Genomic DNA, 24,638 nt, shown 5'->3' on the forward strand with positions numbered 1-24,638 from the left:
AGGTCCCAGAGTAGAACAACCCAGGGCTATAAAAACACACCTGGGCTTTCCATACCCGCTTCCTGGCTTTCTGACTGTGTGGCCCTGGGTCCCTCTTCTGCCTTAGGTCCCTGATTTGCAAAAAGGAGATGGTTGCCTCTCTTCCAGGTCAGATGCTCTGTGAGATCTTCTTTCTAAGCAGATCTGCCCCCTGGGTTAACCTCAAAGCAGAAGGGATTAGGACAGGTACGAGTGGAAGGTCTTCAGATGGGGAACTAGATAAATATCCCTTCTCCCCAACTTGGGTGGCAGCACTGAGCTCCCCAGAGGCTGCCGCAGGACCGTCAGGATCCATCCCACTCTCCTACCTGCTGTCCACTCAGCCCTGATGCCACAAACCACTGGTGACCAGGGCCCTGCATGCATGCAAGTATGGGGAGGCGAGTGATTAGAGCTGGGCAGGCCTGCTCTCAGATTTCTGCTCCCTCCACTTATCAAGTTGTGTGACCCTAGGCAAGTGTTACTACCTCTCTAAAGGTCTGTTTTCTTTCCTATAAAGTGATGATCATATCACCTGTCCCATAAATTTGTGGAAGTTCAATGAAACAAGGCTATAAAGCACTAAGCTCAGTGCCAGGCACATAGTAGATTCTCAATAGACTTTAATTCCCTCCGGGTTGAAAGAGGACACCTCCTGCCCTAGGAGTGTCGGTGGTGCTGGTGGTTTAGTCTCTTAAGTCGTGTTCAACTCTCGTGACCCCGTGGACTGTAGCCTGCCAGGCTTCTCTGTCCATAGGATTCTTCAGGCAACAATACTGGAGTGGGTTGCCATTTCCTTCTCCAGGGGATCTTTCCCACTCAGGAATCAAACCCAGGTCTCCTGCCTAGCAGGCAGATTCTTTACCAACTGAGCTATGAGGGAATCCCAGGAGTGTCTGTCACCCCCTTGAAAGTAAAAGTGAAAGTAACTCAGTCGTGTCCAACTCTTGTGACCTCATGGACTGTAGCCCACCAGACTCTTCTGTCCATGGGATTCTCCAGGCAAGAACACTGGAGTGGGTTGCCATTTCCTTCTCAAGGGGATCTTCCCGACCCAAGAATCAAACCTGATTCTCCTGCATTGCAGGCAGATTCTTTACAGACTGAGCTATGGAGGGAAGCCCTTAAATACTTAAAATGCTTCAGTGGTTTCCATGGCACTGAGATCAAAGTCCACTCCTCCTAGAGCACTGAGGACTCTGCCTGCCTCCCGCCTTGCCTCCTGCCTCCCACCCACCCCACCCCCTGTATTGGTTGGCCAAAAAGCTCATACAGGTTTTCCTATTACAGCTTATAAAAAACCCAAACAAACTTTTTGGCCAACCCAATAGTTTCGCACGTCTTTCTTTCATTTCCTCAAATAAGCCAAGTTCTTCCCAACTTGCAGAACTTGGTATGTCCCTTTCTCTGGCTCTGCAAGGCTGCTTCCTTGTCTTTCAGATCTGCTTAAAGGTCACCCTGTCTAAGAAGACCTCCTGAGTGCTCCCTCAGCTCTGCGGCTCTGCCACTCCTTTGACGTTGTCACACACTTAATTATGTTATTGGTCCATCACTCATTTTAACCACTGCCCCAAACATGCTATAAGCTGCACCAAGAACCTTAGGCATTGCTGTATTCCTGGCACCTAACACAGTCATTGGCACACAGTAGGTGCTTAATTTCTTACTTGGAGAATCCCATGGTCAGAGGAGCCTGGTGGGTTCCAGTCTATAGAGTCACAAACAGTTGGACACAACTGAAGTGACTTAATAACAGGTGCTTAATAAATGTTCCCTCTAACCCCAAAGACACTGACTAACCGCACTGGTCACATTAGGGCCTGCGCTGCCCACACCAGAGGCCCTGGGATCACTGGGCAAGTAACTTAGCTTACGAAAATGAAATCCTAATACTAAGAAATGAAGAGGCTGAGGACTCGAATGTTTGTTAAGTCACTCTTCCCTATGGCTGCAGGGACTGGCCTTTCTGGATTTCGGTGGCTAGCTGTTGTCTGTCTGATGTTATGGCTCACCCAGTTTTCCTCCCTGCAGCATGCTATGGCAGAAATTCTTAAATTAATAATTCAATTCATTGTCAAACCTCTTCCCCTAGGGGCATGGGTATACACACACAAACATACACACACACACATACACACACACACACACACACACACACATACACACATCCAGAGGTCATAGACCAGACACCACCATTACAACACCCACCTGTCTGAACAATGGAGTAAGAGGTAGGGGCCTGGAGCTAGGACCCTTTTACTTCCAGTCCATTAGATTTCTTAGAAACTTCTAGGAAGCCACTAAGACAAAAGGAAAAGGCAAGAATAGAACTGAGGAGTTTCCAAGCCCAAACTGAAACAGAAATTTAAGAAAGCCATATGTTTAATATGACTTTTTTTTAAACTGAAAAGACAATCTAATGCAATTTTCAAAATATTTTAAAGCCAAAAAGTCACTTCAAATCCTACATCACTTACTGCTTTCCCCAAACACCGCAGTTGTTTTCAGCTGGCACTGCCCATCCAGCCTGGGCTCCCAGGCATCTGCTACCCCCCAGAGACCAGCCAGGATTGTGAGCATGCCTTTCCAGAAAATGGTATTTTAAAATGAAAATGTTAGAGAGAGAAAGAAGGAAAACAATTGAAAATATTGGCTCGTTCTCGCTAAAGGAGCATGCAAGGCTAGACCCTGTGTTCGCTGCTCTGATCGGTTGGTGAGTCATCTGGAGGTGTCAGCTCACACAGTGCTTTTTTGGTGAGATGTGTGTGTTGGGTGATGAGTGTATGTGGTGTGTCATAGGAGTTATCGGTGTGTGATGTGTTGTGAGTATGTGTGAAGTGTGTGCGTGTTGTGTGGTGTGTGTGGGTACATGTTATGTGCATGTGTGTGATGTATGTTGTGATGTGCAAGTTTAAGTGTGTGATGTGTTGTATGGTGAGTGTGTATGTCTAGTGGGGGTGTGGTATCGGTACATGTGATGTGTGTGGTATATGTGTAGTGTGTGTGTGCTGTGTTGTAAGTGTGTGGTGTATGTGTGTGTGGCATCTAGTGTGGTGTGTGCGCCTGTATGTGTGGTAAATGTGTGTTGTATGTGGTATGTGTGGGGTGTGTGTGTGTAGTGTGTGCTATGTGTGTGTGGTGTCTAGTGTGGTGTGTGTGCCTGTATGCGTTGTGAACGTGTGTTATATATGGTGTGTGTGTGTGCTCTGCTGTGAATGTATGGTGTGTGGTGTGTTATGCGGTGTGTGTATACAGTGTGTAGTGTGTGTGTACTATGTTGTAAGTATGTTCAGTGTGTGTGTGGTGTCTAGTGTGGTGTGTGTGCCTGTATGCGTTGAGATTGTGTGTCATATGTGGTGTGTGTGCGCTGTGTTGTGATTGTATGGTGTGTGGGGTGTTATGTGGCGTGTGTGTATAGTGTGCAGTGTGTGTGCTATGTTGTCAGTGTGTTCAGTATATGTGTGTGTAGTGTCTAGTGTAGTGTGTGTGCCTGTATGTGTTGTGGTTGCATGTTATATGTGGTGTCTGTGTGCAGTGTTGTCAATGTGTGGTGTGTGTGTGCACTTCAGCTGCGGGGGCACCACCAGCTTCCCGGGTGGGGCTCCGGTCACTCAGCCCGGCTCAGACACAGATGCTGCGCCATCCCCTCAGAACTCAGCCCTCCTCTGTGCCCAGGTGTCAGGAGGAGAGGGCCCGGCTGCAGGCGGAGCTGGAGCAGAAGCAACGGGAGGCTGAAAGGAAGGACGCCGTGTATGAGGAGGAGCTTGGCGGGCAGCGGGACCTGGTCCGAGCCATGAAGAGTCGGGTGCTGGAGCTGATTCAGTAAGGGCGGGACCCCGGGCTGGGGTGCAGGACAGGGCGTGGTATCAGGCATGCCCTCTGGACCTTTGTGTACACCAACTCATCTCCTTCTTTCAGCCACCTCTGCTGTTATCCCCATGCCACAGATGAGAAAACTGAGGGTCAGAGAGGCTGACTTGGCCACCAAGGAAGCACAGCATACAAATTGCATAGAGTCCTCTACCTCTAAGGCAAGCCCCCCTCCAACCCCCACAAACACACACAACAACCAAGGTTAGGAGAAGGGAAAGGAGCCCAGAGGTTAACTGGGAGATAATCTCATGTCCTATACCTGCCTGCCTGCCGGACTTCCTCAGACCGCTGGGCCTGTGGCCTGTCCTGGGTCAGCTGCCCTGGGTTCCAGAGGCTGAGCTCACCAGGATTCATCCCAAACCACTAAACTCGCTGAAGGATAGGAGGAAATGCATAAAACCTGCTTTCTACCCTTCGGTCCAGTGAGGAGATAATTTCCAGATACACAGTGCTCTCTCACCTCGTTCAGAAAATACGAGACTGCTGGACTCAGGTTCCCTTAGAACTGGAAGGCTGCTGAGGGGTCACCTAGAAATAAATCCTCTTGCACAAAATCCAAGTGATTAAAGGTGAGACAAGGGAGAGGTCAGCCAGGAAAGAAAGAAGAATTTAAGGAATAATCTCCCCTGAGGATCTGTCAACTGGGAAGAAGCTAATAAAAAATTAGCTATATATTTCACAAAAGAATTTAAGGTGGCTAACAATAAGACAGATAGACAGAGGGAGGGAGATACATACACACACACACACACACACATATATATATATACACACACACACACACATATATATATATACACATATGATTGTTAAAGTAAAATAGAAGATTTCCTGAAAGATGAAAAAGATACTCCTGAAGTATCAGGTTTAAAACTTAACTCTGAACATCTTGGTAGCAGGATGAAAAAGAGAAATGCATAAAGTTTCACCATCCATTCAAAGGAGCAATACCAGTTCACCAAGAGAGACAAATGTTTTTCCTAGTGCTAAATAAATTAATCACAAGGTCTCAAACCACATAGTACAATGTCCCTCCCAGAAGCATTATGGAAGACATGGCCCTAAGCCAAAAAAAAAGGAGTGTGGAGCAAGAAGTTTGACTTCTGTGTCAAAATGGTAGACTGACCACATGTTAGTTAGTTCAGTCGCTCAGTCGTGTCCGACTCTTTGTGACCCCATGGGCTGCAGCACGCCAGGCCTCCCTGTCCATCACCAACTCCCAGAGTTTACTCAAACTCCTGTCCATTGAGTCAGTGATGCCATCCAACCATCTCATCCTCTGTCATCCCCTTCTTCTCCCGCCTTCAATCTTTTCCCAGCAGCAGGGTCTTTTCAAATGAGTCAGCTCTTCACATCAGGTGACCACACATTATCCAGCCTCTATCCTGAGATCTCACTAGAATGACCGTAAAGTATTAAAACAGAGAGAAAGTTGGAGGAGCCAACCACAAGTGAGAGATAAGAGCTAATTTCAAGAAGCCAGAAAATAGATGGAGAAGTGGATACTGAGTTTGGCCCAAGTTAGTACTCCAGGGCCCAGAGACACCGAGAACACAGATGGCAGAAGGGAGATGAGGGGCAGAAACCGGGAAAATGTACTGATAAAGTCATTAGGAAGAGCAGTGTACAGCCTGCTCTGTACAGCCGTGTGGTGTACAATGTACAGTACTTTCTGCCTGCCTCCCCAACTACAGAACGTCTAAGAGTGAGGGGTCTATCATCAGGCAAATAAGTAAAAGTTGATGTGGCAGGTAGCTCCCTGCCCAATCTGCCCTAAAGTGAGGCTACTAGTCAGCCATCCCCATCTATGCCTTGGAGCCCTAACAGCTTGTATCACCTCTTTCTTAAACATGAAATGACAACCGAGGACCCCAGACATTTGAGGAGAGCCTAGAAAATAAAGGGGAGTGACAAAGATACACAGACAAAAAAAGGTCCATCGTCCATGAAGCTATGAAAAGCAACCATCAAAAGATGAGAAACATTCTCGGAAGTTAAAAATATGATTACTGACATGTTTGGATTCACTCGGATTGGAAAAGAAAGATGAGGCAGTCTCTCAGAAAATATAATGAAAGCGCAGATAAATGAAGACATGAGAGAAATAGAAACACAGAGAATCAATCCAGGAGTTCTGATAACTTCTCCAACTGACAGGAGTTCCAAAGAAGGAGAGAATAAAAAGGAGGTGATTTTCCAATAAAAATATGAGATGCTTTTCCAGTTCTGATGGGAGTTGTTCTTCAGATTTAAAGATTTCACTGAACAACCAGCATAATAAAGGAAAGGGGCAGGGTAAACCAGGTCTAGATACATGATTGTGAAATTTCATTAAAACAAAGATGAGGAGAATATCCTAAAAGACAGGTCCACTTGTAAAAGAAATAGAACCCAACAAATTTTAAGGGTTCAGTGACGTAGCGGTCAATGGTTAAGACTCAATGGTGTAATGCTTTCAGGTTCTAAGAAAAACTGGCTTTTGCCCTCGAATTCTACATCCAGTCAAACTATGGAGCGAGTGGGGAGGTGGTGGAGGAAAGACATTTTTCAGATAGACAGGTTACATAAAATTCACCTCCCACACAGACTTTCTTCGGAAGTTAATTAAGGATGTGCTCCAGAGAAACAAGGAAGTAAGCTAAGAAAGGAGAAGATGTGGAACTCAGGAATAGTGGCTCTAGCCCATGAAGAAAGGAAAGGGAATTCCCAAGATGACAAGTGGGCAGCAAACCCAGGAAGTAGTCAGTTCAGACTACAGGAGAAGTATGGAGGGCCCAGGAGGGAGGTCTCAGGAGAGAAAAAGCTTCAGTAAAGTATCTGAGATGATGAAGGGGGTGGGTGTGGATTAGGCCATGTTAAATGCAAGTCATGCAAGGAGCAAAGAAAAGTAGTAAGAAAGTTCCAGAAAAACAAAAAATTTCCAAGAAAGGGAATATCACAGAACACAGCTCCAGGTGATGCAATATGTTTATGTACTGTCTAATAATGTAAATACTGCTCATTGATTATTTTCAATGTTAGAATCAATCTAAAGGTAAATCACAGAAAACAATTATAATTATAGAACAAACATAAATGTTACTTGGAGAAGGCAACGGCACCCCACTCCAGTACTCTTGCCTGGAAAATCCCATGGACGGAGGAGCCTGGTAGGCTGCAGTCCATGGGGTCACTAAGAGTCGGACACAACTGAGCGACTTCACTTTCACTTTTCACTTTCATGCACTGGAGAAGGAAATGGCAACCCACTCCAGTTCCCAGGGACAGGGGAGCCTGGTGGGCTACTGTCTATGGGGTCGCACAAAGTCGGACACGACTGAAGTGACTTAGCAGCAGCAGCAGCAAATGTTACTACCTAAACAATGTCAAGTATATAATAGGATCCAACAGGAATACCTGTGAAGATGGAAATGTTCTGCATTTGCCCAGTCCAGTATGATAGCTACTAGTCCCATGTAGCAACTGAGTATCTCAAATGTTGATGCAACTGAGAAAATGAAGTTTTAACTTTATTTAACTTTAAGTTAAATAAACACCTGATATCACTTGTATGTGGAATCTAAAAAATACAACAAACTAGTGAATAAAAAAAAAGAAGCAGACTGACAGCCATAGAGAACACACTAGTGGTTACCAGTGAAGAAAGGAAAGGAGGGAGCAGCAATATAAGGGACTTTTTAAGGAAGTTATTATGGGGTTATCGTGTGTGTGAAACTTTTGAAAATTCTAAAGTACTGTAGAATTTAAAGTATCTTTCATTCAATAAGCATAATAATAAGATAAAAAGTTAAACATATACCTAAATATCCACATATGGCTAATGGCTACCATATTGGATGTTGCAGGAGTAGATGACAAATTAGGAAGTGGAGAAGGAGGCGCGCTGAAGAGAAGGGATGCTGACACCACCTTATTACAGAATGGCAGTCGTATTATGCTGTCTATAGTTAATAGAATGAGTGAGAAATAAATGTGTGGGTATATGCTATAAAATTCCAGTAGTAACCAATAAAGGAACAAAAAATGGAGATAAAATTGCATTGAGAGGAAAGAGGAGTTAGTAAGGAAGGTAATAAGTAAGCTGTATCCTGTGATATCAAGGAGTTCTATGAAAGATACTCTCGATAAATCAAGGTGGAAGAATATGAGCGTATTACTTGAAGATGGAAGTAATATCAAGGAAAAAAAACCTAAAGGATGTAAGAAGTGGTTTGCCACTGAGAATGGGAAGGAGGCATATCGATTTCCTTTTGATATAATTCCTTCTGGACTGTTCAGTGTTTAAATCATGCCTGTGCGTGTCATTTTGGTAAAAATTTTAAGCAACCCACATTCCTAAACATTCTTCAAAAAAAAAAAAAAAAACCAGTGAGGATAGTTTTGGGGGAGCATGAACATACATAACTACAAGGCAGTTTGTACTGAGTGTCAAATAAAAATAATAGGCATTATATGCTATAGGAAGCTCCCTGGGGGCTTCCAGGATCAGGGAGCATTTCTTAGAGGAGGTGGGATATGAACAGATTCTTAAATAATGGGTCAAGATTATGTTGGGTGAAGGGAGCCTGGGTGTCATCGTCCATCTTCCCAGAAAAACTGGAGACTCGCTGATCTCTAATGTGCGTGTCTCTCACTGTCTCTTCATCTGTCTGTGTCTTTCTGCCTCACTACATCTCTTTCTTGGTCTCTCCATCCTGCTCCCTGTCTGTGACTCTGTCCCTGTCTGTCTCTGCACTTTCCCCCTGTGTCTTTCTCTCTCCCTCCACATTATCTCCCTGTCTCCCTCTCTGGGAGTCTGTCTCCCTCTCCAACTCCCTGACTTTCTTTCTCTCTCTCTCTCTGAGTGCCTGTATCTCTTTCCCTCCTTGTCTTCCTCTCCATTTCTGGCTCTCTGTCTTTCTGCTCTGCCGTTTCTCCTCTCTTTTTGTCTCTCTATGTGTATATCTCTGTGTGACTTCCTCTATTTTTCCCTGTCTCTCCCTCTTCTTTGTCTCTGTGTATCTGTTTCTGTCTCTCCATCTGTGTATCTCCATCTTTCTCTCTTCCTCTATCATCTTCTTCTTCCTCTCTCTGTCTGTGTGTGTCCCCACCTCCACCTGCCCATCAGAGAGAAGGATATTCTGTGGCAGAAAGTCCAGCATCTCTCGTCCATGGCCCCGGGATGCTGCGTCGTCTGCAGCAAGATCTTTGGCCGGTTGTCTCGGCGGTACCCATGCAGGTAATGGGTGGGGTACAGCATCCTTCCTTTGGGACAGCCCAGTTTCCACCAGCCCACAGCCCCGTGCCCACTCCAGAGAGGGAGGGGCACAGGAACTAGGCATTTGTGAAAGGCCACTTGAAGCTGGCCACTCATTTTCCCCAATACTTGGCAGAGACATGAGCAAGAACTGTAGAAAGGGGGCAGACAAGGAAGGGCCTCTGCAAGAAGGGACTGGGTGACCCTTCCAGGAGCTGACTGATGAATCGACCAGCTAATCTCATCTGGGAAGAGAGTTCCTGTCCAAAGCAAGCTGCCCTCCCCACCTTGCCCTGGGAACACGGTGAGAGGGCAGACAGCAAGAGAAAGGACAGTGGGCCATCAGGAGAACCTGCCACTTGGAGGACCCTGGAAGGGTGGGGCACCAGGACACCTTTTAGGAAAGAGAAGGCCTCCTGAGATAGATCCAGGGCCGTCCAGCCAGAAGATGAGAAATGCAGAGACAGACACAAAGATGCTTGAACTTCATGACCCATCCCCCGTATGCACCCACTCTTCTGCCTCTGCTCCCCAGGCTCTGTGGAGGCCTGGTTTGCCATGCCTGCTCTGTGGATTACAAGAAGAGAGAGCGCCACTGCCCACCCTGCTCCCAGAGGAGAGACGCCCAGGTTCTCTGACCGAGACCCGTCCAGGACTGGCTGCTGCATCCCACGCGACCCCTCCCCTTGGCCCTTGGTGGCCCTCTGGTCCGACCAGTCCTGCCGTCTAAGGCAGGCAGCACTTGAATGGACAGACCGTCGTGTGGAAGGTGGAAGGAGCCGGGGTGGCAGTCAGGAGAGGGGTTCTGACCCTGCATCTCCCACTGATGAGCTGGGTGACTTTGGCAGAGCTGTCAGGCTTTTCTCGTAAGGTGAGAGAGTGGGCTGCATCTTGGTCTAAAGTCCCTTCAGGCTCAGAATGTCTTGTCCAAGAATAAGACCTGGTGGCCTGGGTGTTTCCCTTCCACACTCATTCCTCAGTCAGCCCACCCTTCACAACACAGGGGAGCTTCCTGTCTGGAGTCTGCTTGGGGATCTATGTAGTATTTTATTTTTAACAACTTTCTTCAGGTACTATTAACATATAATACACTTTATATAAAATCTGATGAGTTTTGACTTTAATATACACCCTGAAGCCATCACTGTATTCAAAATAACAGACGCATCATCCATCAGCCCCAGTTTCCTTGTGCCCTTTGTCATCTCTACCCCGACCCTCTCTCCATCCCCAGGCAACTACTTACTCACTTTCTGTCACTAGAGACTAGTTTGCATTTTCTAAAATTTTGTACAAAAAGAATCATACAGAATACACTCTTTATTATCTGCCTTCTTTCACTCAGCATAATTCAGTTCAGTTCAGTTCAGTCGCTCAGTCGTGTCCGACTCTTTGGGACCCCATGAACCGCAGCATGCCAGGCCTCCCTGTCCATCACCAACTCCCAGAGTCCACCCAAACCCATGTCCATCGAGTCGGTGATGCCATCCAACCATCTCATCCTCTGTTGTCCCCTTCTCCTCCTGCCCTCAATCTTTCCCAGCATCAGGGTCTTTTCAAATGAGTCAGCTCTTCACATCAGGTGGCCAAAGTATTGGAGTTTCAGCTTCAACATCAGTCCTTCCAATGAACATCCAGGACTGATCTCCTTTAGGATAGACTGGTCGGATCTCCTTGCAGTCCAAGGGACTCTCAAGAGTCTTCTCCAACACCACAGTTCAAAAGCATAGTTATTTTGTCATAAAATACTGCTGAGTAGTATTTCACTGCATGGATATACTGAATTAGTTTACACATTCAGCTGTTGCTGATACTTGGGTTGTTTCCAATTTGAGGTTATTACAAGTAAGTTTCTTCTCATCACCTGTGTACATATATTTGTGTAGAGATATGCCTTTATTCCTCTTGGGTAAATACCTAGGCATGAAATGACAAGGTGTGGTAGGTACATGTTTAAGAAATGGCAGAGTTATTTCCCAAAGAGATTATATTAATATGTCACATCTTCTCACTGACAGGGTGCAGGAGTACCAGTTACTCCCCAAAGCATCTGGTTTGGTGGGTTTGAGGGGAGGCTTGAGGCTCTCTGCCCTTTCCTTCCAACCACTACGGTGATTTGGTGGGTCCAAGTTCTGAGCACTTCAGAAGAAGGGGCTGAGTCTAGGTGACTTTCTCTACAGTGCTTACACAGCTAGACTTCAGTACTAAAGACAGTTGATGAGGACTCTTGTAGCTCCATGGTATGAGATGATATCCCCCGACTGCTCAAGAAGTCTCACCCAAATTATGGTTACTCAGTAGGAGTTCCCTGGTGGCTCAAACAGTAAAGAATCCAACAGTAAAGAACCAGCTTCGACCCCTGGGTCAGGAAGATGCCCTGGAGAAGGGAATGGCAACACACTCCAGCCTTCTTGCCTAGAGAACCCAATGGACAGAGGAGCCTGGTGGGCTACAGTCCACGAGGCCGCAAAGAGTCTGACATGACTGAGCAACTAAGCACGCACACAGTGGTCATCCAGTTATGGTACTTCTGAGAATGCGGTTTCAGAAGAGGTGTGGACCCCATTCTGTGGCTAGGTGATTAGCTGCCTACTTGGGCTATAGGGCAGACTTCACAGCCTCAAAGAGGCATGCTACTCCTGGCCCCTCTGCCTCAAGCAGACTGCCAAAGCCTCTGCAGTGGTTGGGCAACTCTGTGGCTCTGACCAGAGCCTGCAGACCGCCTCTTGGGGTCAGGGCCGCCCAGATTGCATCCCATTACCATCTCAGGGAGGAAGAATTTTGCAACAGCAGTTCCTGCCCTGGAGAGCTGGTGAGAACTTCTCCTTAACAAAGGCAGCAGGGAGGTTGAAGCAGGGTGGGGGTGGGGAGCGGTGGCGGGGTCGGGGTGCAGGGAATAGAGGGAGTGAGGGGCAGAGCTGGGGCTATGGGAGCAAACAAGGCAATAGAATCATCCCTGCCCTAAAGGACAGTGGTCCCTTCCTGGAGGCTAGACTTACTCAGACACATTTATTAGGGCCGGTTCTTATTACAGCAGAAGACATCATATTCTAGTAGGACCTCCAGCGGGAAGCTCAGACCTACCTGATGAACTGATGGGGGGAGGGAACCCAGAAGAAGCCTATGCTCTAAGAGGAAGCAAGATGCTCTGGGAAGAGAACTCAGGAGGAAATCAGGGGCCAGGTACGGAGGAGCTTGACTGTCTCCCCTTATTTGGGAGAGATGGAAGGGCAATGTTGAAGACCAGCCTCTAGCTCAACACTGCCCCCCAAAGAGTCCCACCAAGTCCAACAGAGAGCACAGAAGCTCCACAAAGATGCTGGGAAGCTTGTTAGACCCTCCAGCCAAAGGTTCCACAAGGGTCACCATAGTCCATCCCAGAGCATGGCACTGCGAGGGCACCAGTCCACCAGAAAAGAGCCCAGGGCACAGGTCTAGCCCAGTAGCACCAGAGGCACACCTAAGGGATGCCTCCAACAGATTCCCCCATATTTCTGGGGAGCAGTCTATTGGGAATAAGCCCTGCATGAACACACGGGTCTGAGCCAGTGCAATCTGGGTTATCACTGTTGACATGACTTAATTTGTGCTCACAGGCTGGGGGGTGCCCGGGAAATTTGGGTGACATAATTATTTCTTTAAATCAGATTATCACTCAAATGCTCCAACATACATCAGTTCTCTCACTCTGTCAGTTTATTCAGTGCTCAACAAAACGATAGCAAGCACCTAGAGTGCGCCAAACTCTGTGTGGGATAGCTTTGGGGAGACAAAATTTCATATATATATATATATATAATCCCTTCTTTCAAGAACCTCGCAATGTGGAGGAGGAAGCCGTCCTACTGATGATTATAAATCCCTGAAATTGATGCCATCGTAGAGGTAAGCCTGGGGATACAGAGAAGCACAGAGAGGGGTGGCAGTGCGTGGAGGTGATGACAGGGCTGAACTGGAGAGGAGAGAGAGTTGGCCGGCCCAAGAAGGTGGGGAAAGGGAAAAGGAACTGTGTGCCAAAGCCCAAGAGGAACCAGAGCAGCTGTAGTGGGGGAACTGCGAGTTGTTCCCTGTGGCCAGAGTCAAGTATTCCAAAGGGCATGGCTAGAAATAAGGCAGGAGAAGCATCAGAGGCAGGGGCACCAAGTGCCCAAATCAGAAATTTGGCACTGACTGAGGGCAACTGGGGTCCTTGAAGGGCTGTAAGAGGGAAAGAAGGTAATCAAACTCACGTTTGAGGCACATGGTTCTGATAGAGAGTGGAAGATGGATTGAGAGGGGAAAGACTTAAGGCAGAGAACATTTAGGAAAATAGTGATCTGGTCATGGTGGTAGCAGCAGCAGCAGGAACCAACAGTGCCAAGCACCATTTTGTTTTGTAAATATAGACTCATTTCATCCACATGACAACCCTATGTGGTGAGTGCTCTAATTATCCCCATTTTACAGATGATGAAACTGAGACCAGTAAGACACAATAACTTGCCCAAGGTCTACAGCCACTGACATTGCTGGGATCCTAACTCAGACAGATTTGCTCTGAAATTCAGAGGCGTCCCACGATGAATCCAGTAGCTTAGGTGAGAGAGTAAAGCGGGGCCTAACTCGTCAATGACGATACTGAAGAGGAAATAATACAGAAAGATGTTAGAGAGATGGCCTTGGTAGAGAGGAGGAGCAAGGTGAGCCTAAGGGGCATGCCCGTTCCCCCGTTAAGGAGCAGGGGCACCCACGTCAGGGAATTCATGAGACCAGTTGTTGTTTTTTTTTTTTCCTTTAGCCACAGAGTTTATTGTTTGAATATTTGCAACTATTATTCTATACACAAATGTTAATTTCTTACAAAACCCTGTATTCCATATTGCTGGGTCACTTCACTCTCCATTTTATGCCATATTTCCATCAAAAACTATTTCCCTAAATTACAATGTGCCTGGTTGTATGTTGTTGTTCAGTTGCTAAGTTGTGTCCGACTCTGTGATGCCATGGACTGCATAGCCCACCAGGGTCCTCTGTCCATGAGATTTCTCAGGCAAGAATACCGGAGTGGGCTACCATTTCCTTCTCCAGAGACCAGTTTTCTATATGTTGAGTTTGCAGCATCTGTGGGACCTCAGGGTAGATTTCAGGAAGTGGTTGCATGTAAGAATTTGAGCTTAGAGAGAAGCTTAGAAGAGAAGCTGGGAACTATAGGTGTGGGAGACACTGCCCCAGACTGGGTAGGGGCTGAAGCCAAGGAGGCAGGTGGGCTGGTCTAGGGAGAGCAGGGAGAGACAGGGGCCAAGGCAGACTCCAGGGACATCCATATTTGAGGAATGAACCAATAAACAAAGCAACAAACAAGACCAAAAGAGTTTCTCAGAGAAATAAAAGAAGAATGGAGTTAGTGGGGTGAAATGTTGCAGAGATCAGATAATGTATAGTATCCATTTCACCATAAATAAAGTTTAAAAGCATACAGCAGGTTGGGAGAAAATATTTTACCATAATTGACAATTATGAGACAGTATGAGTGGATAGGGTAACAGGTCCTTATATAGGAGAAGGAAATGGCAACCCACTCCAGTGTTCTTGCCTGGAGAATCCCAGGGACGGGGGAGCCTGGCAGGCTGCGGTCTCTGGGGTCACGACTGAAGCGACTTAGCAGCAGCAGCAGCAGCAATAGGTAATAGGAGAGTACATAATAATAGGAGAGCACACCGGAACAGTCTTTTGAAGAACGATGAGTAGTATTTATCAACATTTAAACATGCACAGTTATGACCCAGCAAAATTGTACTTAAGTTACTGAAGCATACAAATTCCCAAAGACCTACATCCAAAGATGCTCATAATAAGAACCTAAATATTCACCTGTAAGTGTTAGTAGCTCAGTCATGTCCAACTCTGCAACCCCTGACAGGCTCCTCTGCCCATGGAATTCTCCAGGAAAGAATCCTGGAGTGGGTTCCCATTTCCTTCTCCAGGAGATCTTCCTGACCCAGGGGTCAAACCCGGGTCTCCTGCATTACAGGCAGATTTTTTACCACTATGTCATGAGGGCTTCATTCATCTATAAGCTAATTACCAAATAAACCATCTTATATCCTTGCCATGGACCATGATGTCATCACTGAAAAGAATAAGATGGATGTATATGGACTGATGTGAAATAGGAACATGATACATTGTTAAAGTGAAAAACAACATAACTAGTTTAACACTCTTAACTATGCATGGGGAAAAGTCTGGAAAGATACAGATGATACACCTGTACACAAGATACAGGTGAACAGAGGGATGGAAAGGAATCCAATTTCACTTTATATGCTCTTGCATCACCTGTATTGGTTACAGTATGCCCATTTTATTTTATAATATTAAAACAGCTTTATTTAAGAGAAGGGTTTACTGGGTTTAGCAACTCTAGGTTATTGGGAACCTTGGCAAAAGCTGTTTCCGCAGCGCAGTGGGAAGGAAGCTGGTTGCAGTGAGTTAAGCAGTGAACAAGAAGTTGGTGAAGTGGATACAGCAACTGCTCGCTGTGTTTTCAAGAAGTTTGCCTTTGAAATGGAGGCAAATACTTCTCCCAGGGGGAGAAGTAGCTGAAGGAGTCCTAGAACAGAGGAACGGAGAGAAAGACAAATGCAAGTTCAGGGAAAGAGGTGGTTCCAGGAAAGAGAGGCAGAGGGACCAGGAGGCAAGACCCTCGAGGTTATGAGAGGCAGTGGGTCCCACCGGCAGGTGCAGGAATTCAAAAGGAGAAGAAAGGATACTTCTCATCCTGCCCCTAGAAGGAAGGAAGAAAGTGTACACATAAATTCAGCACATGTGTCAGCTGGGCGGTGGGGTTGCTTGCATCTCCCTTATAAAGAAGAAGGCATATTTTGAAAATGAGACAGATATGGACTAGGCAAACCACCACCTTCAGACTCCTCTAGAAACTGTTAGCCAGGAAGGTGTGAAAAGTCCCAGTGCTATTACAGAATTGCCAGGTAGAGCCTTGACCTTTAGTCAGAGTCCCAGGACAGACCTCGTTGCTCCTCTGTGGGGACACCTCCCCTGGTGGGCCTCCTGAACTTCCCCCTCGGCAGCCCTGGGTCAGAAAGTTCCATACAGAAGCTGCCTTCTCCTGTCCAACATCCCTGACAGCTACCAAGCCCTGGGTCACCGTGGAGGCATCAGTGGCTACTCCAATAACAGCAGCAGTAGCGACAACATCAGGCGGGTGAGCAGCGTGGCCTTCGGGCAGCTGGGGACATATTCTAATAGAAGGAACTTGGAAACGTCATTCTCTTCCTGTGAGTCCCCTGAGAACCGAAGTGATGAATTACAGAAACAAAATATTTACGTCTTCACTAAGGCAGCTCAGTACAAATGAACCTCCTACAGTAATAGAAATGTCCTACAGGACATCTGCACTCTCCAATATGATAGCCAAAAGCAGAGACATCACTTTGTCAACAAGGGTCCATCTAGTCAAGGTTATGGTTTTTCCAGTGGTCATGTATGGATGTGAGAGTTGAACTATAAAGAAAGCTGATTACCGAAGAATTGATGCTTTTGAACTGTGGTGTTGGAGAAGATTCTTGAGAGTTCCTTGGACTGCAAGGAGATCCAACCAGTCTATCCTAAAGGAGATCAGTTCTTCATTGGAAGGACTGATGTTGAAGCTGAAACTCCAATATTTTGGCCACCTGATGCAAAGAGCTAACTCATTTGAAAAGACCCTGATGCTGGGAAAGATTGAGGGCAGGAGGAGAAGGGGACAACAGAGGATGAGATGGTTGGATGGCATCACCGACTTGATGGACATGGGTTTGGGTGGACTCTGGGAGTTGGTGATGGACAGGGAGGCCTGGCATGCTGCGGTTCATGGGGTCCCAAAGAGTCGACATGACTGAGTGACTGAACTGAACTGAGTCACATGTGGCCACTGAACACTTGAAAAACTAAATTTTTTATTTATTTTAATTAATTTAATTTTAAGTAGCCATATGTGACTAACCTCGTTTTCCAGGGGACCACATGGAGGCCCAGAGAGAAATGACTTGTCCAAGCTCACCCTGATCTTTAACAGCAGAACCAGGACTGGAAAACAGTTCTGTATTCACCCCACCATCTGTAGGCCTGCGGTGGGCTCAGTGGAAATGAAATCAGTCTAATGAAAATTGAGAAGTAGGCTGCTTGGGAACTCCCTGGCAGCTCAGTGGTTAGCACTCCATGCTCTCATTGCCGAGGGCCTGGGTTCAATTCCTGGTCAGGAAACTAAAATCCCACAATCTCACGTTATGGCAAAAAGAAGAAAGAAAGAAAGAAGTAGACTGGTTGGGAAATGTCAGATCTGGACTCTCCTTTCTATATCCAGTTGTCTGGGACAGAGAAGTACTTACAGGAGCTCAGAAACCTAAGGCTGGGGTCCAGCCCCTCATTGCGGTGGACAGAATGCCAGATTTGAGGTCAGGTTAAAAAAAAAATGTCTTAAGAACTGCTTAAAACTCAGTTTATCTGCGTCATTCTAGGTAAGTTGCCTAACTTCACAGTCTCGGTTTCCTCATTCAGAAAATGCATATCTCATGCAGCTCCTGTGAAGATTAAATGATACAGATTCTGAAAAGCACTTTTCTTGGATGCTAGGCCCTAGCAGGCACTCATCATTAGAGCTAAAGTGACGACTGTTATTTCTGGTTAAAGCAAATTAAGATATACCTGGAAGTCAGCCCGGAAAGCAGACATGCTGCTTTCTCTTGCTTGGCAATGTAGTGGGAGAGACCCCATGCTTTTAGCTGATCAACTATTTCAGTAATAATAATACCAATAATAAATGCTAACCCTAAAAATAAAAAAAATAAAATAAATAAATGCTAACCCTGTGCTTTATGTATGTCTTAAGTGTTTTATAGGTAATCTCTCCTTTCATCCTCAGCACAACCTGGTGAGTCAGAGTCTACCATTGAGTCTAAAATGAGTCTCATTTTACGGATGAGCAGACTGAGAATCTGAAAGGAAAAGTCGCTTGTCCAGAGCAGCTAGGTTAGCAGTGTTCTTCACTGCTGCACTCAGGGCCTCTCCCCACAGGTCCTGGGTCTCTGGGTTTACCATCACCTGACCAGGAGTCTCTGGGTTCTTCAGCATAGTAAAGAGAAAGGTGACAGAACGTTTGCTAAACGGTTGGACTCAAAGGTTCTTTCCTAGGGGTAGGCAGCTAAGATGAGTTTTCCACAGGCTCTGAGTACCCTGTGGGCCCTGGGATGCCTGGGGCAAGAGGCCAGGATAACAAGTAGCAGAGGGCCTGGGGAATCAATCACTGTAAGGGTAAGGACTTGGGAGGGTTCGGTGAATTAATGTTCACAGCTCCACCCAAATTAATCCTTCCAGTTGTTATCAATAGCAAATGTGACAAAACATATGCTTGGTGTCATCTGTTTTCAAAAATGTATTTGAACTTGGATGGGATTTTAACCCTTACCAAATGTCTTTCTTTCCAAATGAGATGGTCTCGGTTCCAAAATTAGTAGCTACTACTGACCCAGTTCCAAGTGGACAAATCAATAAAAAAATATCAATGCCCTAAGAGAGGAGCATGGTCAGAGAGGATGACTGGGGAGTGAGGAGAAAGACAAGAAGAGGTGAACAGGGCACCCATGTGGGGGTGGAAGTTGAGAAGGGCGTGGCGTGGAGAAGGAATTTATGAGGATTTAAGAACACCGGGGGTGTGTGGGGTGGAGATGAGAGGCCAGGGAAGAAAACCACCAGACGTGCCAAAGGCTAAAGCTCCATTTCTGGTGCCTTCAAGAGCTGTTCCCTTTGAGATGGGAAAAATGTTGAAGAGCCATAGAACTGCTGGGGGGTAAGCACGGGAAGCCCGACACAACTGGAATGCAGGGAAAAACAGGCAGGGCAGCTGAAAGAGCCCGGGGCTGCTGAGCTCAAGGCAAAGACGAGAAATCTGTGCCAAGCCGGGCCAACTACTTCCTTTGGGTGGGCCTCAGTTTCTTCATCTGGGAAATGGAAAGATTGGCTAGGAAACCCCTTCCCAAAATGAACTCTGCCAGTTCATAAAAGGACGACTAGTTGTTAAAGAGCTGACCTGGGAATTAATTATTCAAACTATCAAAAGCATCCCGCACCCTCATGGGCTCCACCCCAGAATTGAGCAATATAATCCACCACTCACTTCCTCACTGTGTTCTCAGCACCGCCGCCCTTTCTTCAGTCAGACACATCTGCCTTTCCTGGAGGTGTCCCACAGGTGACAAGCCCAGAATCATGGTAAGTCTTGAAACACCCACCCCTCCCACCTTCCAGACACTTCTCTGTTCTCTGTCCCCCTTGACACCCAGGCTCCATTTGTCCCCTCCATCTATCCCCACACCTCTCAGTCTTTCCATTCTCTCTTTAGACCACCCTGTCCTCAAAGGGAGAGCCTCTGCTCCTCTTCCATACCCCTCTCTCCAGCAAGCACCTAGGGCAACTCACTGCCCACCCTCTTTTCTTCCCGCTCCCAGCCAGCTCTCCCTGCCTTGGCTAGAATTGAGTCTGAGCCAGATCCTAGTGAGGCTCTCCTTCCCCATATTAAACACAAATATGTGTGGATTCTATTTCTAGAGAGAAAGAATACTGGAATTGTATTCAAACAACCTGGACTTTGTTGCGTTATTATTGTGTTGCTGCTGTTAAAAAGATTGCCTTAAGTATTTGGGCTCTTCTAAGTATAAAACTTTTGTGAAATAAATTAGAATCATGCTTTTCATGGAGTCATTAGGGGGCTGGCAATTCCACTCAGTGAGGGACTTTCCTGTTTGGTTACCAAGGACATAATTGGGTGGCTACCAGCAGGGAGCCAGTCAATTCAAGGACATTTGGTTTATTATTTCCTGTGAGGGTTGTTTTTTTCATCCTGGGTCTTATTCACTTATTTGTTTTCATTTTCAGCTGCACTGGGTTGTAGCGAGCAGGGGCTGTTCTCTAGTTGCAGGAGCTTTTCACTGCGGTGGCTGCTCTTAGCGCAGAACATAGGCTGTAGGCTCACGGGCTTCAGGAGTTGTGGCTCACGGGCTTAGTTGCTCTAGGGCATGTGGGATCTTCCTGGACTAGGGATCGAACCTGCGTTCCCTGCATTGGCTGGTGGGTTCTTAACAACTGGACCACCAGAGAAGTCCACAACTGTATTTGAATCGTTGAGTTGTGATTTGTTGTTTTTTTTTTTTAAAGAAGCAGATCTGTGGACTGAAAATAGCATGTGAAGTCATTCACACCTAGTTGAAATTCTGGCCGTAGCACTGAGAGGCTCTGTGACTAAAAGCTGGTTTCTGAGCCTTGCTGTGCCTGTCTGTTTGTAACTGCCGAGCAAGACCATGTACCTGCGAGGCACAAATCGGATCTCAAATATGCATCTCCCTTCAACTGTCAAACATCCTCACCAGAGACGGGTAAACCAAAAAAGAAACAAACAACAACAAAACATTCCCCTGCCCCAGCCTCCCGTGGCCGGAGGTCATTGCCCTGGCCTGGTTCCCATTTCTGAGTTCTCTACCTTCTGTCCTGACTTGCGTGGTCGCGCCCTGGTCCCTGAGACTGAGCCTTCGTGTCTAGTAATGAGAGCTCACCCATACACCTCCAGCCCATCTCCTGCACAGCTGAACACTGGATTATCCGGAATGAGGACTGGGCTGTGACAACTTGCTTGGCTGTTGCTGCTGCTTCTGAGAGAGGCAGTTTCTGTGGCTGCCCCACCTCTGCCTTTTCGCAGCTGATGCTTGTAAATATTAGGTTCTTCCCTCTAAGGGCACAAGCTCTCTGCATCCATCGTGCTCTGTATCCACTCTCAAAGGTGGGTCTTCTCTTAGGTCATGTGTTCCCTGAAGAGCATCTCTGATCATCAGCTCCCAGAAGTGACCCACCTTGTGATTTCATTACTCTGGGCTTCTGAGAAAACTTGGCCTTGACCTTGGGATGGCAGAGTCAGTGGTTTCTCGCAGGTTTTGCAAGCAACACTGGCTGAGCCAGCTGTACTAGTCACCTCCCTCACTACAGTCCCTGTCTCCTGGCCAGGCAGGGCCCCATCTTTATCATCACATCTTTTAGGTTCATGGACTGACTTAATCTGCTCTATTTGTGATCTCTGTGTTCTGAGAAGGCAATTTATCTGGCCCCCATCACTAGCAGAGAGATACCATCTCAGAAAAGGGAAAGTTAAGAATTCTTTCACTCTAGAGGAAAGGGGCTTTGTTCTTCTAGTTCCTCGTAACCTCATTCTTCCTTCTTCTTTGCTATGTATGATTGACAATAACAGTTTCTTCTGCTAAAGAGGAGAACTTCCTAGGACTTTCGTGTTGACGATGATGAGGATGATATTACTGATTTAATATTTCTATTTCCTTTACACTTATGTTGTTGTTGTTGTTTATTAGCTAAGTCGTGTCCGACTCTTTGTGACCCCATGAATTGCAGCATGCCAGGCCTCCCTGTCCATCACCACCTCCTGGAGTTCACTCAAACTCATGTCCATTGAGTCGGTGATGCCATCCAGCCATCTCATCCTCTGTCGTCCCCTTCTCCTCCTGCCCCCAATCCCTCCCAGCATCAGAGTCTTTTCCAATGAGTCAACTCTTCATATGAGGTGGCCAAAGTATTGGAGTTTCAGCTTTAGCATCAGTCCTTCCAGTGAACATCCAGGACTGATCTCCTTTAGAAATCCCATGGACTGTAGCCCGCCAGACTCCTCTGTCCATGGGATTTCCCAGGCAAGAACACTGGAGTGGGTTGCCATTTCCTTCTCCAGAAGATCTTCCCAACCCAGGGATTGAACCCACAACTCCTGCATTGGCAGGCAGATCCTATATCACTGAGCCACCAGGGAAGCCCAATACACCTTTTTTCTTTTTTACTGAAGTATAATTGATTTATAATGTTGTGCCAATCTCTGCTGTTCAGCAAAGTGACTCTGTTACACACACATACACATTCTTTTCTACACACCTTTGATTCATCTGTTGTAATTGAGATATAATCCACATGCGATAAAAGTCACCCATTTACAGTATACGATTCAGTGGGATTTTGTATACAGACAGTCCCCAACGTACAATGGTTCAACTAACAATTTTTCATCTTTGCAATGCTGCAAAAGTGATATGCCTTAGCTGGAAACTGTTCTCTGAATTTTGAATTTTGATCTTTTCCCAAGCAAGCAACGTACAATAAGATACTCTCTCATGATGCTAGGCAGCGGCCATGCAGTCAAGAGAATAAACTCATGAAGTCTTTTGTCTCTGGCTGTTTTCACTTAGAATAATGTTTTCAAGGTTCACCCATGTTGTAGCCTATATCAGTTCTTCATTACTTTTTATGATTGATTAATATTCCTTGTATGTGTATACCACCATTTGCATATCCATTTATCAGTTGATCGGCATTTGAATTACTTCCCCTTTTTGGCTGCGTGCTGCTGAGAAGATTCACATACAAGTTTTTGGGGGGATATACGCTTTCAGTTCTCCTGAGTATACTAGGAGTGGAATTGCTGGATCATATGGTAACTCTATGTTTTAGCTTTCTTAACAGCTGTTTTCCAAAGCAACTGTACCATTTTATGTTTCCACCAGCAGTATATAAAGGGTTCAACTTCTCCACATCCCATCACCATCATTATAGTCTTTACTTTATTATTATGATCATGATACTCCAGTACTCTTGCCTGGAAAATCCCATATATGGAGGAGCCTGGTAGGCTCCAGTCCATGGGGTCACTACAAGTCAGACACGACTGAGCAACTTCACTTTCAGTTTTCACTTTCCGGCATTGGAGAAGGAAATGGCAACCCACTCCAGTGTTCTTGCCTGGAGAATCCCAGGGACGGGGGAGCCTGGTGGGCTGCCGTCTATGGGGTCGCAGAGTCGGACACAACTGAAGCAACTTAGCAGCAGCAGCAGCAGTGAGTATAAGGTAGTTCCTGAGCCTTCTTATTTTGTATTCGTCTCTTTAACACTGGGTACCATGTTGAGGTGAGTTACAGACTGGCATAGGGTCACAGGATGGCCATATCGTGTTATAAAGAAATGACATGATAGTGATACAGTTTGTGGTTCAAAAGGAAGCTAATTCAGTAGCTGGTCACTTTAGTTTATTTCCTTTTGGAAAACTGGGATAATATTTCAGAGTGGCTGCAGCTTCCCACGAAAGCAGGTTCTCTGCTACCCCCATAACAAGGGCAGAGCCCATAGAAGTTAGCTAGGGATAACCTGTGGTGGGGTTGGGGGTTGCTGGAGAGTCAGGTTTGGAAGAAGGCACCCGTGAGCAACACAGGAAGGATCTCTGTCAGGATTGGAAAGCCACGCAAACAAGAATTATGTGTCTCCACCTGCCTTCCCTGCTTCCTGCTGGCCTTCCTCCTTATGCTGGGAACATACTGCCTTTCTCTGCTCACCCCTGCATGGCAGAATATGCCTGCTCAGAGCTCCCAAAACAATCCGATGCATTTCCACCCATGTGGGAAAATCAGTCATCCACCTGCTCGTGATTTTTAATATACTTTTTCAAACTACTCAAGTGTTCCCAGAGGAAGCCTCCCACATCAAAAGAAACACTCTGGGTGGTACAACTTCCTTTTAGCTTGGGCATCCTGAAACCCTACGCTGCTATCACTCAGATTGTTTTTCCAGAACACTTCATTTTATTTTCTTCCAAACTTTAAACTTTTTACTTTGTATTGCGGTAATAGCTGATTAACAATGTCGTGACAGTTTCAGGTGAACAGAAAAGAAACTCAGCCACACATATATGTGTATCCATTCTCCCCCAAACTCCCCTCCCATCCAGGCTGCCTCAGTGAGCAGAGTTCCATATGCTATACAGTAGGTCCTTGTTGGTTATCCATCTTAAATATAGCAGTGTGTACACGACCTTCTGAAAGTCCCTAACTACCCCTTCCCCCCACCCCCAGCCCCAGCAACCATAAGTTCATTTTCTAAGTCTGTGAGTCTCTTTCTGTTTTGTAAGTAAGTTCATTTGTATCATTTATTTTTGTTTCCACATATAAGGGATATCATATGATATTTTTCCTTCTCTGTCTGACTTGTTCCACTCAGTATGACACTCTCTAGGTCCATTCATGTTATTGCAAATGGCATTATTTCATTCTTTTTAATGGCTTTAGGTAATATTCCATTGTATATATATATACATCACAACTTCTTTATCCATTCCTCTGTGGGTGGACATTTAGGTTGCTTCCATGTCTTAGCTATTGTAAACAGTCCCACAGTGGACACTGGGGTGCATGTATCTTTTCAGATAATGTTTTTCTCCAGATATATGCCCAGGAGTGGGACTGCAGGGTCACACGGTAGCTCCATTTTTATCTTTTTTTTTTTTAATTTTATTTTATTTTTAAACTTTACAAATTGTATTAGTTTTGCCAAATATAAAAATGAATCCGCCACAGGTATACATGTGTTCCCCATCCTAAACCCTCCTCCCTCCTCCCTCCCCATACCATCCCTCTGGGTCATCCCAGTGCACCAGCCCCAAGCA

The 24,638-nt window shown here is 46.1% G+C and overlaps 2 protein-coding genes across 4 annotated transcripts in view; both read left to right on the forward strand.

Moving 5' to 3' along the window:
* Window positions 1-10,406, forward strand: part of RUFY4 (RUN and FYVE domain containing 4) — a 21,250-nt gene extending 10,844 nt beyond the window's left edge. For both annotated transcript variants that reach the window (XM_010861167.1, XM_010861168.1), the window contains exons 10-12: window positions 3,694-3,840; window positions 8,999-9,109; window positions 9,663-10,406. In XM_010861167.1, the coding sequence (XP_010859469.1) occupies window positions 3,694-3,840; window positions 8,999-9,109; window positions 9,663-9,765 (361 nt within the window). In that variant the 3' untranslated portion in view covers window positions 9,766-10,406. The remainder of the gene's footprint in view (window positions 1-3,693; window positions 3,841-8,998; window positions 9,110-9,662) is intronic.
* Window positions 10,407-11,899: 1,493 nt separating this feature from the next.
* Window positions 11,900-24,638, forward strand: part of CXCR2 (chemokine (C-X-C motif) receptor 2) — a 16,669-nt gene continuing 3,930 nt past the window's right edge. The window contains exons 1-4 of one of the 2 annotated variants that reach the window (XM_010861170.1): window positions 11,900-11,939; window positions 12,941-13,012; window positions 17,997-18,038; window positions 19,300-19,375. In XM_010861170.1, the coding sequence (XP_010859472.1) occupies window positions 19,373-19,375 (3 nt within the window). In that variant the 5' untranslated portion in view covers window positions 11,900-11,939; window positions 12,941-13,012; window positions 17,997-18,038; window positions 19,300-19,372. The remainder of the gene's footprint in view (window positions 11,940-12,940; window positions 13,013-17,996; window positions 18,039-19,299; window positions 19,376-24,638) is intronic. The other variant, XM_010861169.1, reaches the window with a different exon arrangement.

This window comes from Bison bison, unplaced genomic scaffold (assembly GCF_000754665.1).
Source record: "Bison bison bison isolate TAMUID 2011002044 unplaced genomic scaffold, Bison_UMD1.0 scf7180017864471, whole genome shotgun sequence".
In the NCBI taxonomy this organism is placed as follows: domain Eukaryota; kingdom Metazoa; phylum Chordata; class Mammalia; order Artiodactyla; family Bovidae; genus Bison; species Bison bison.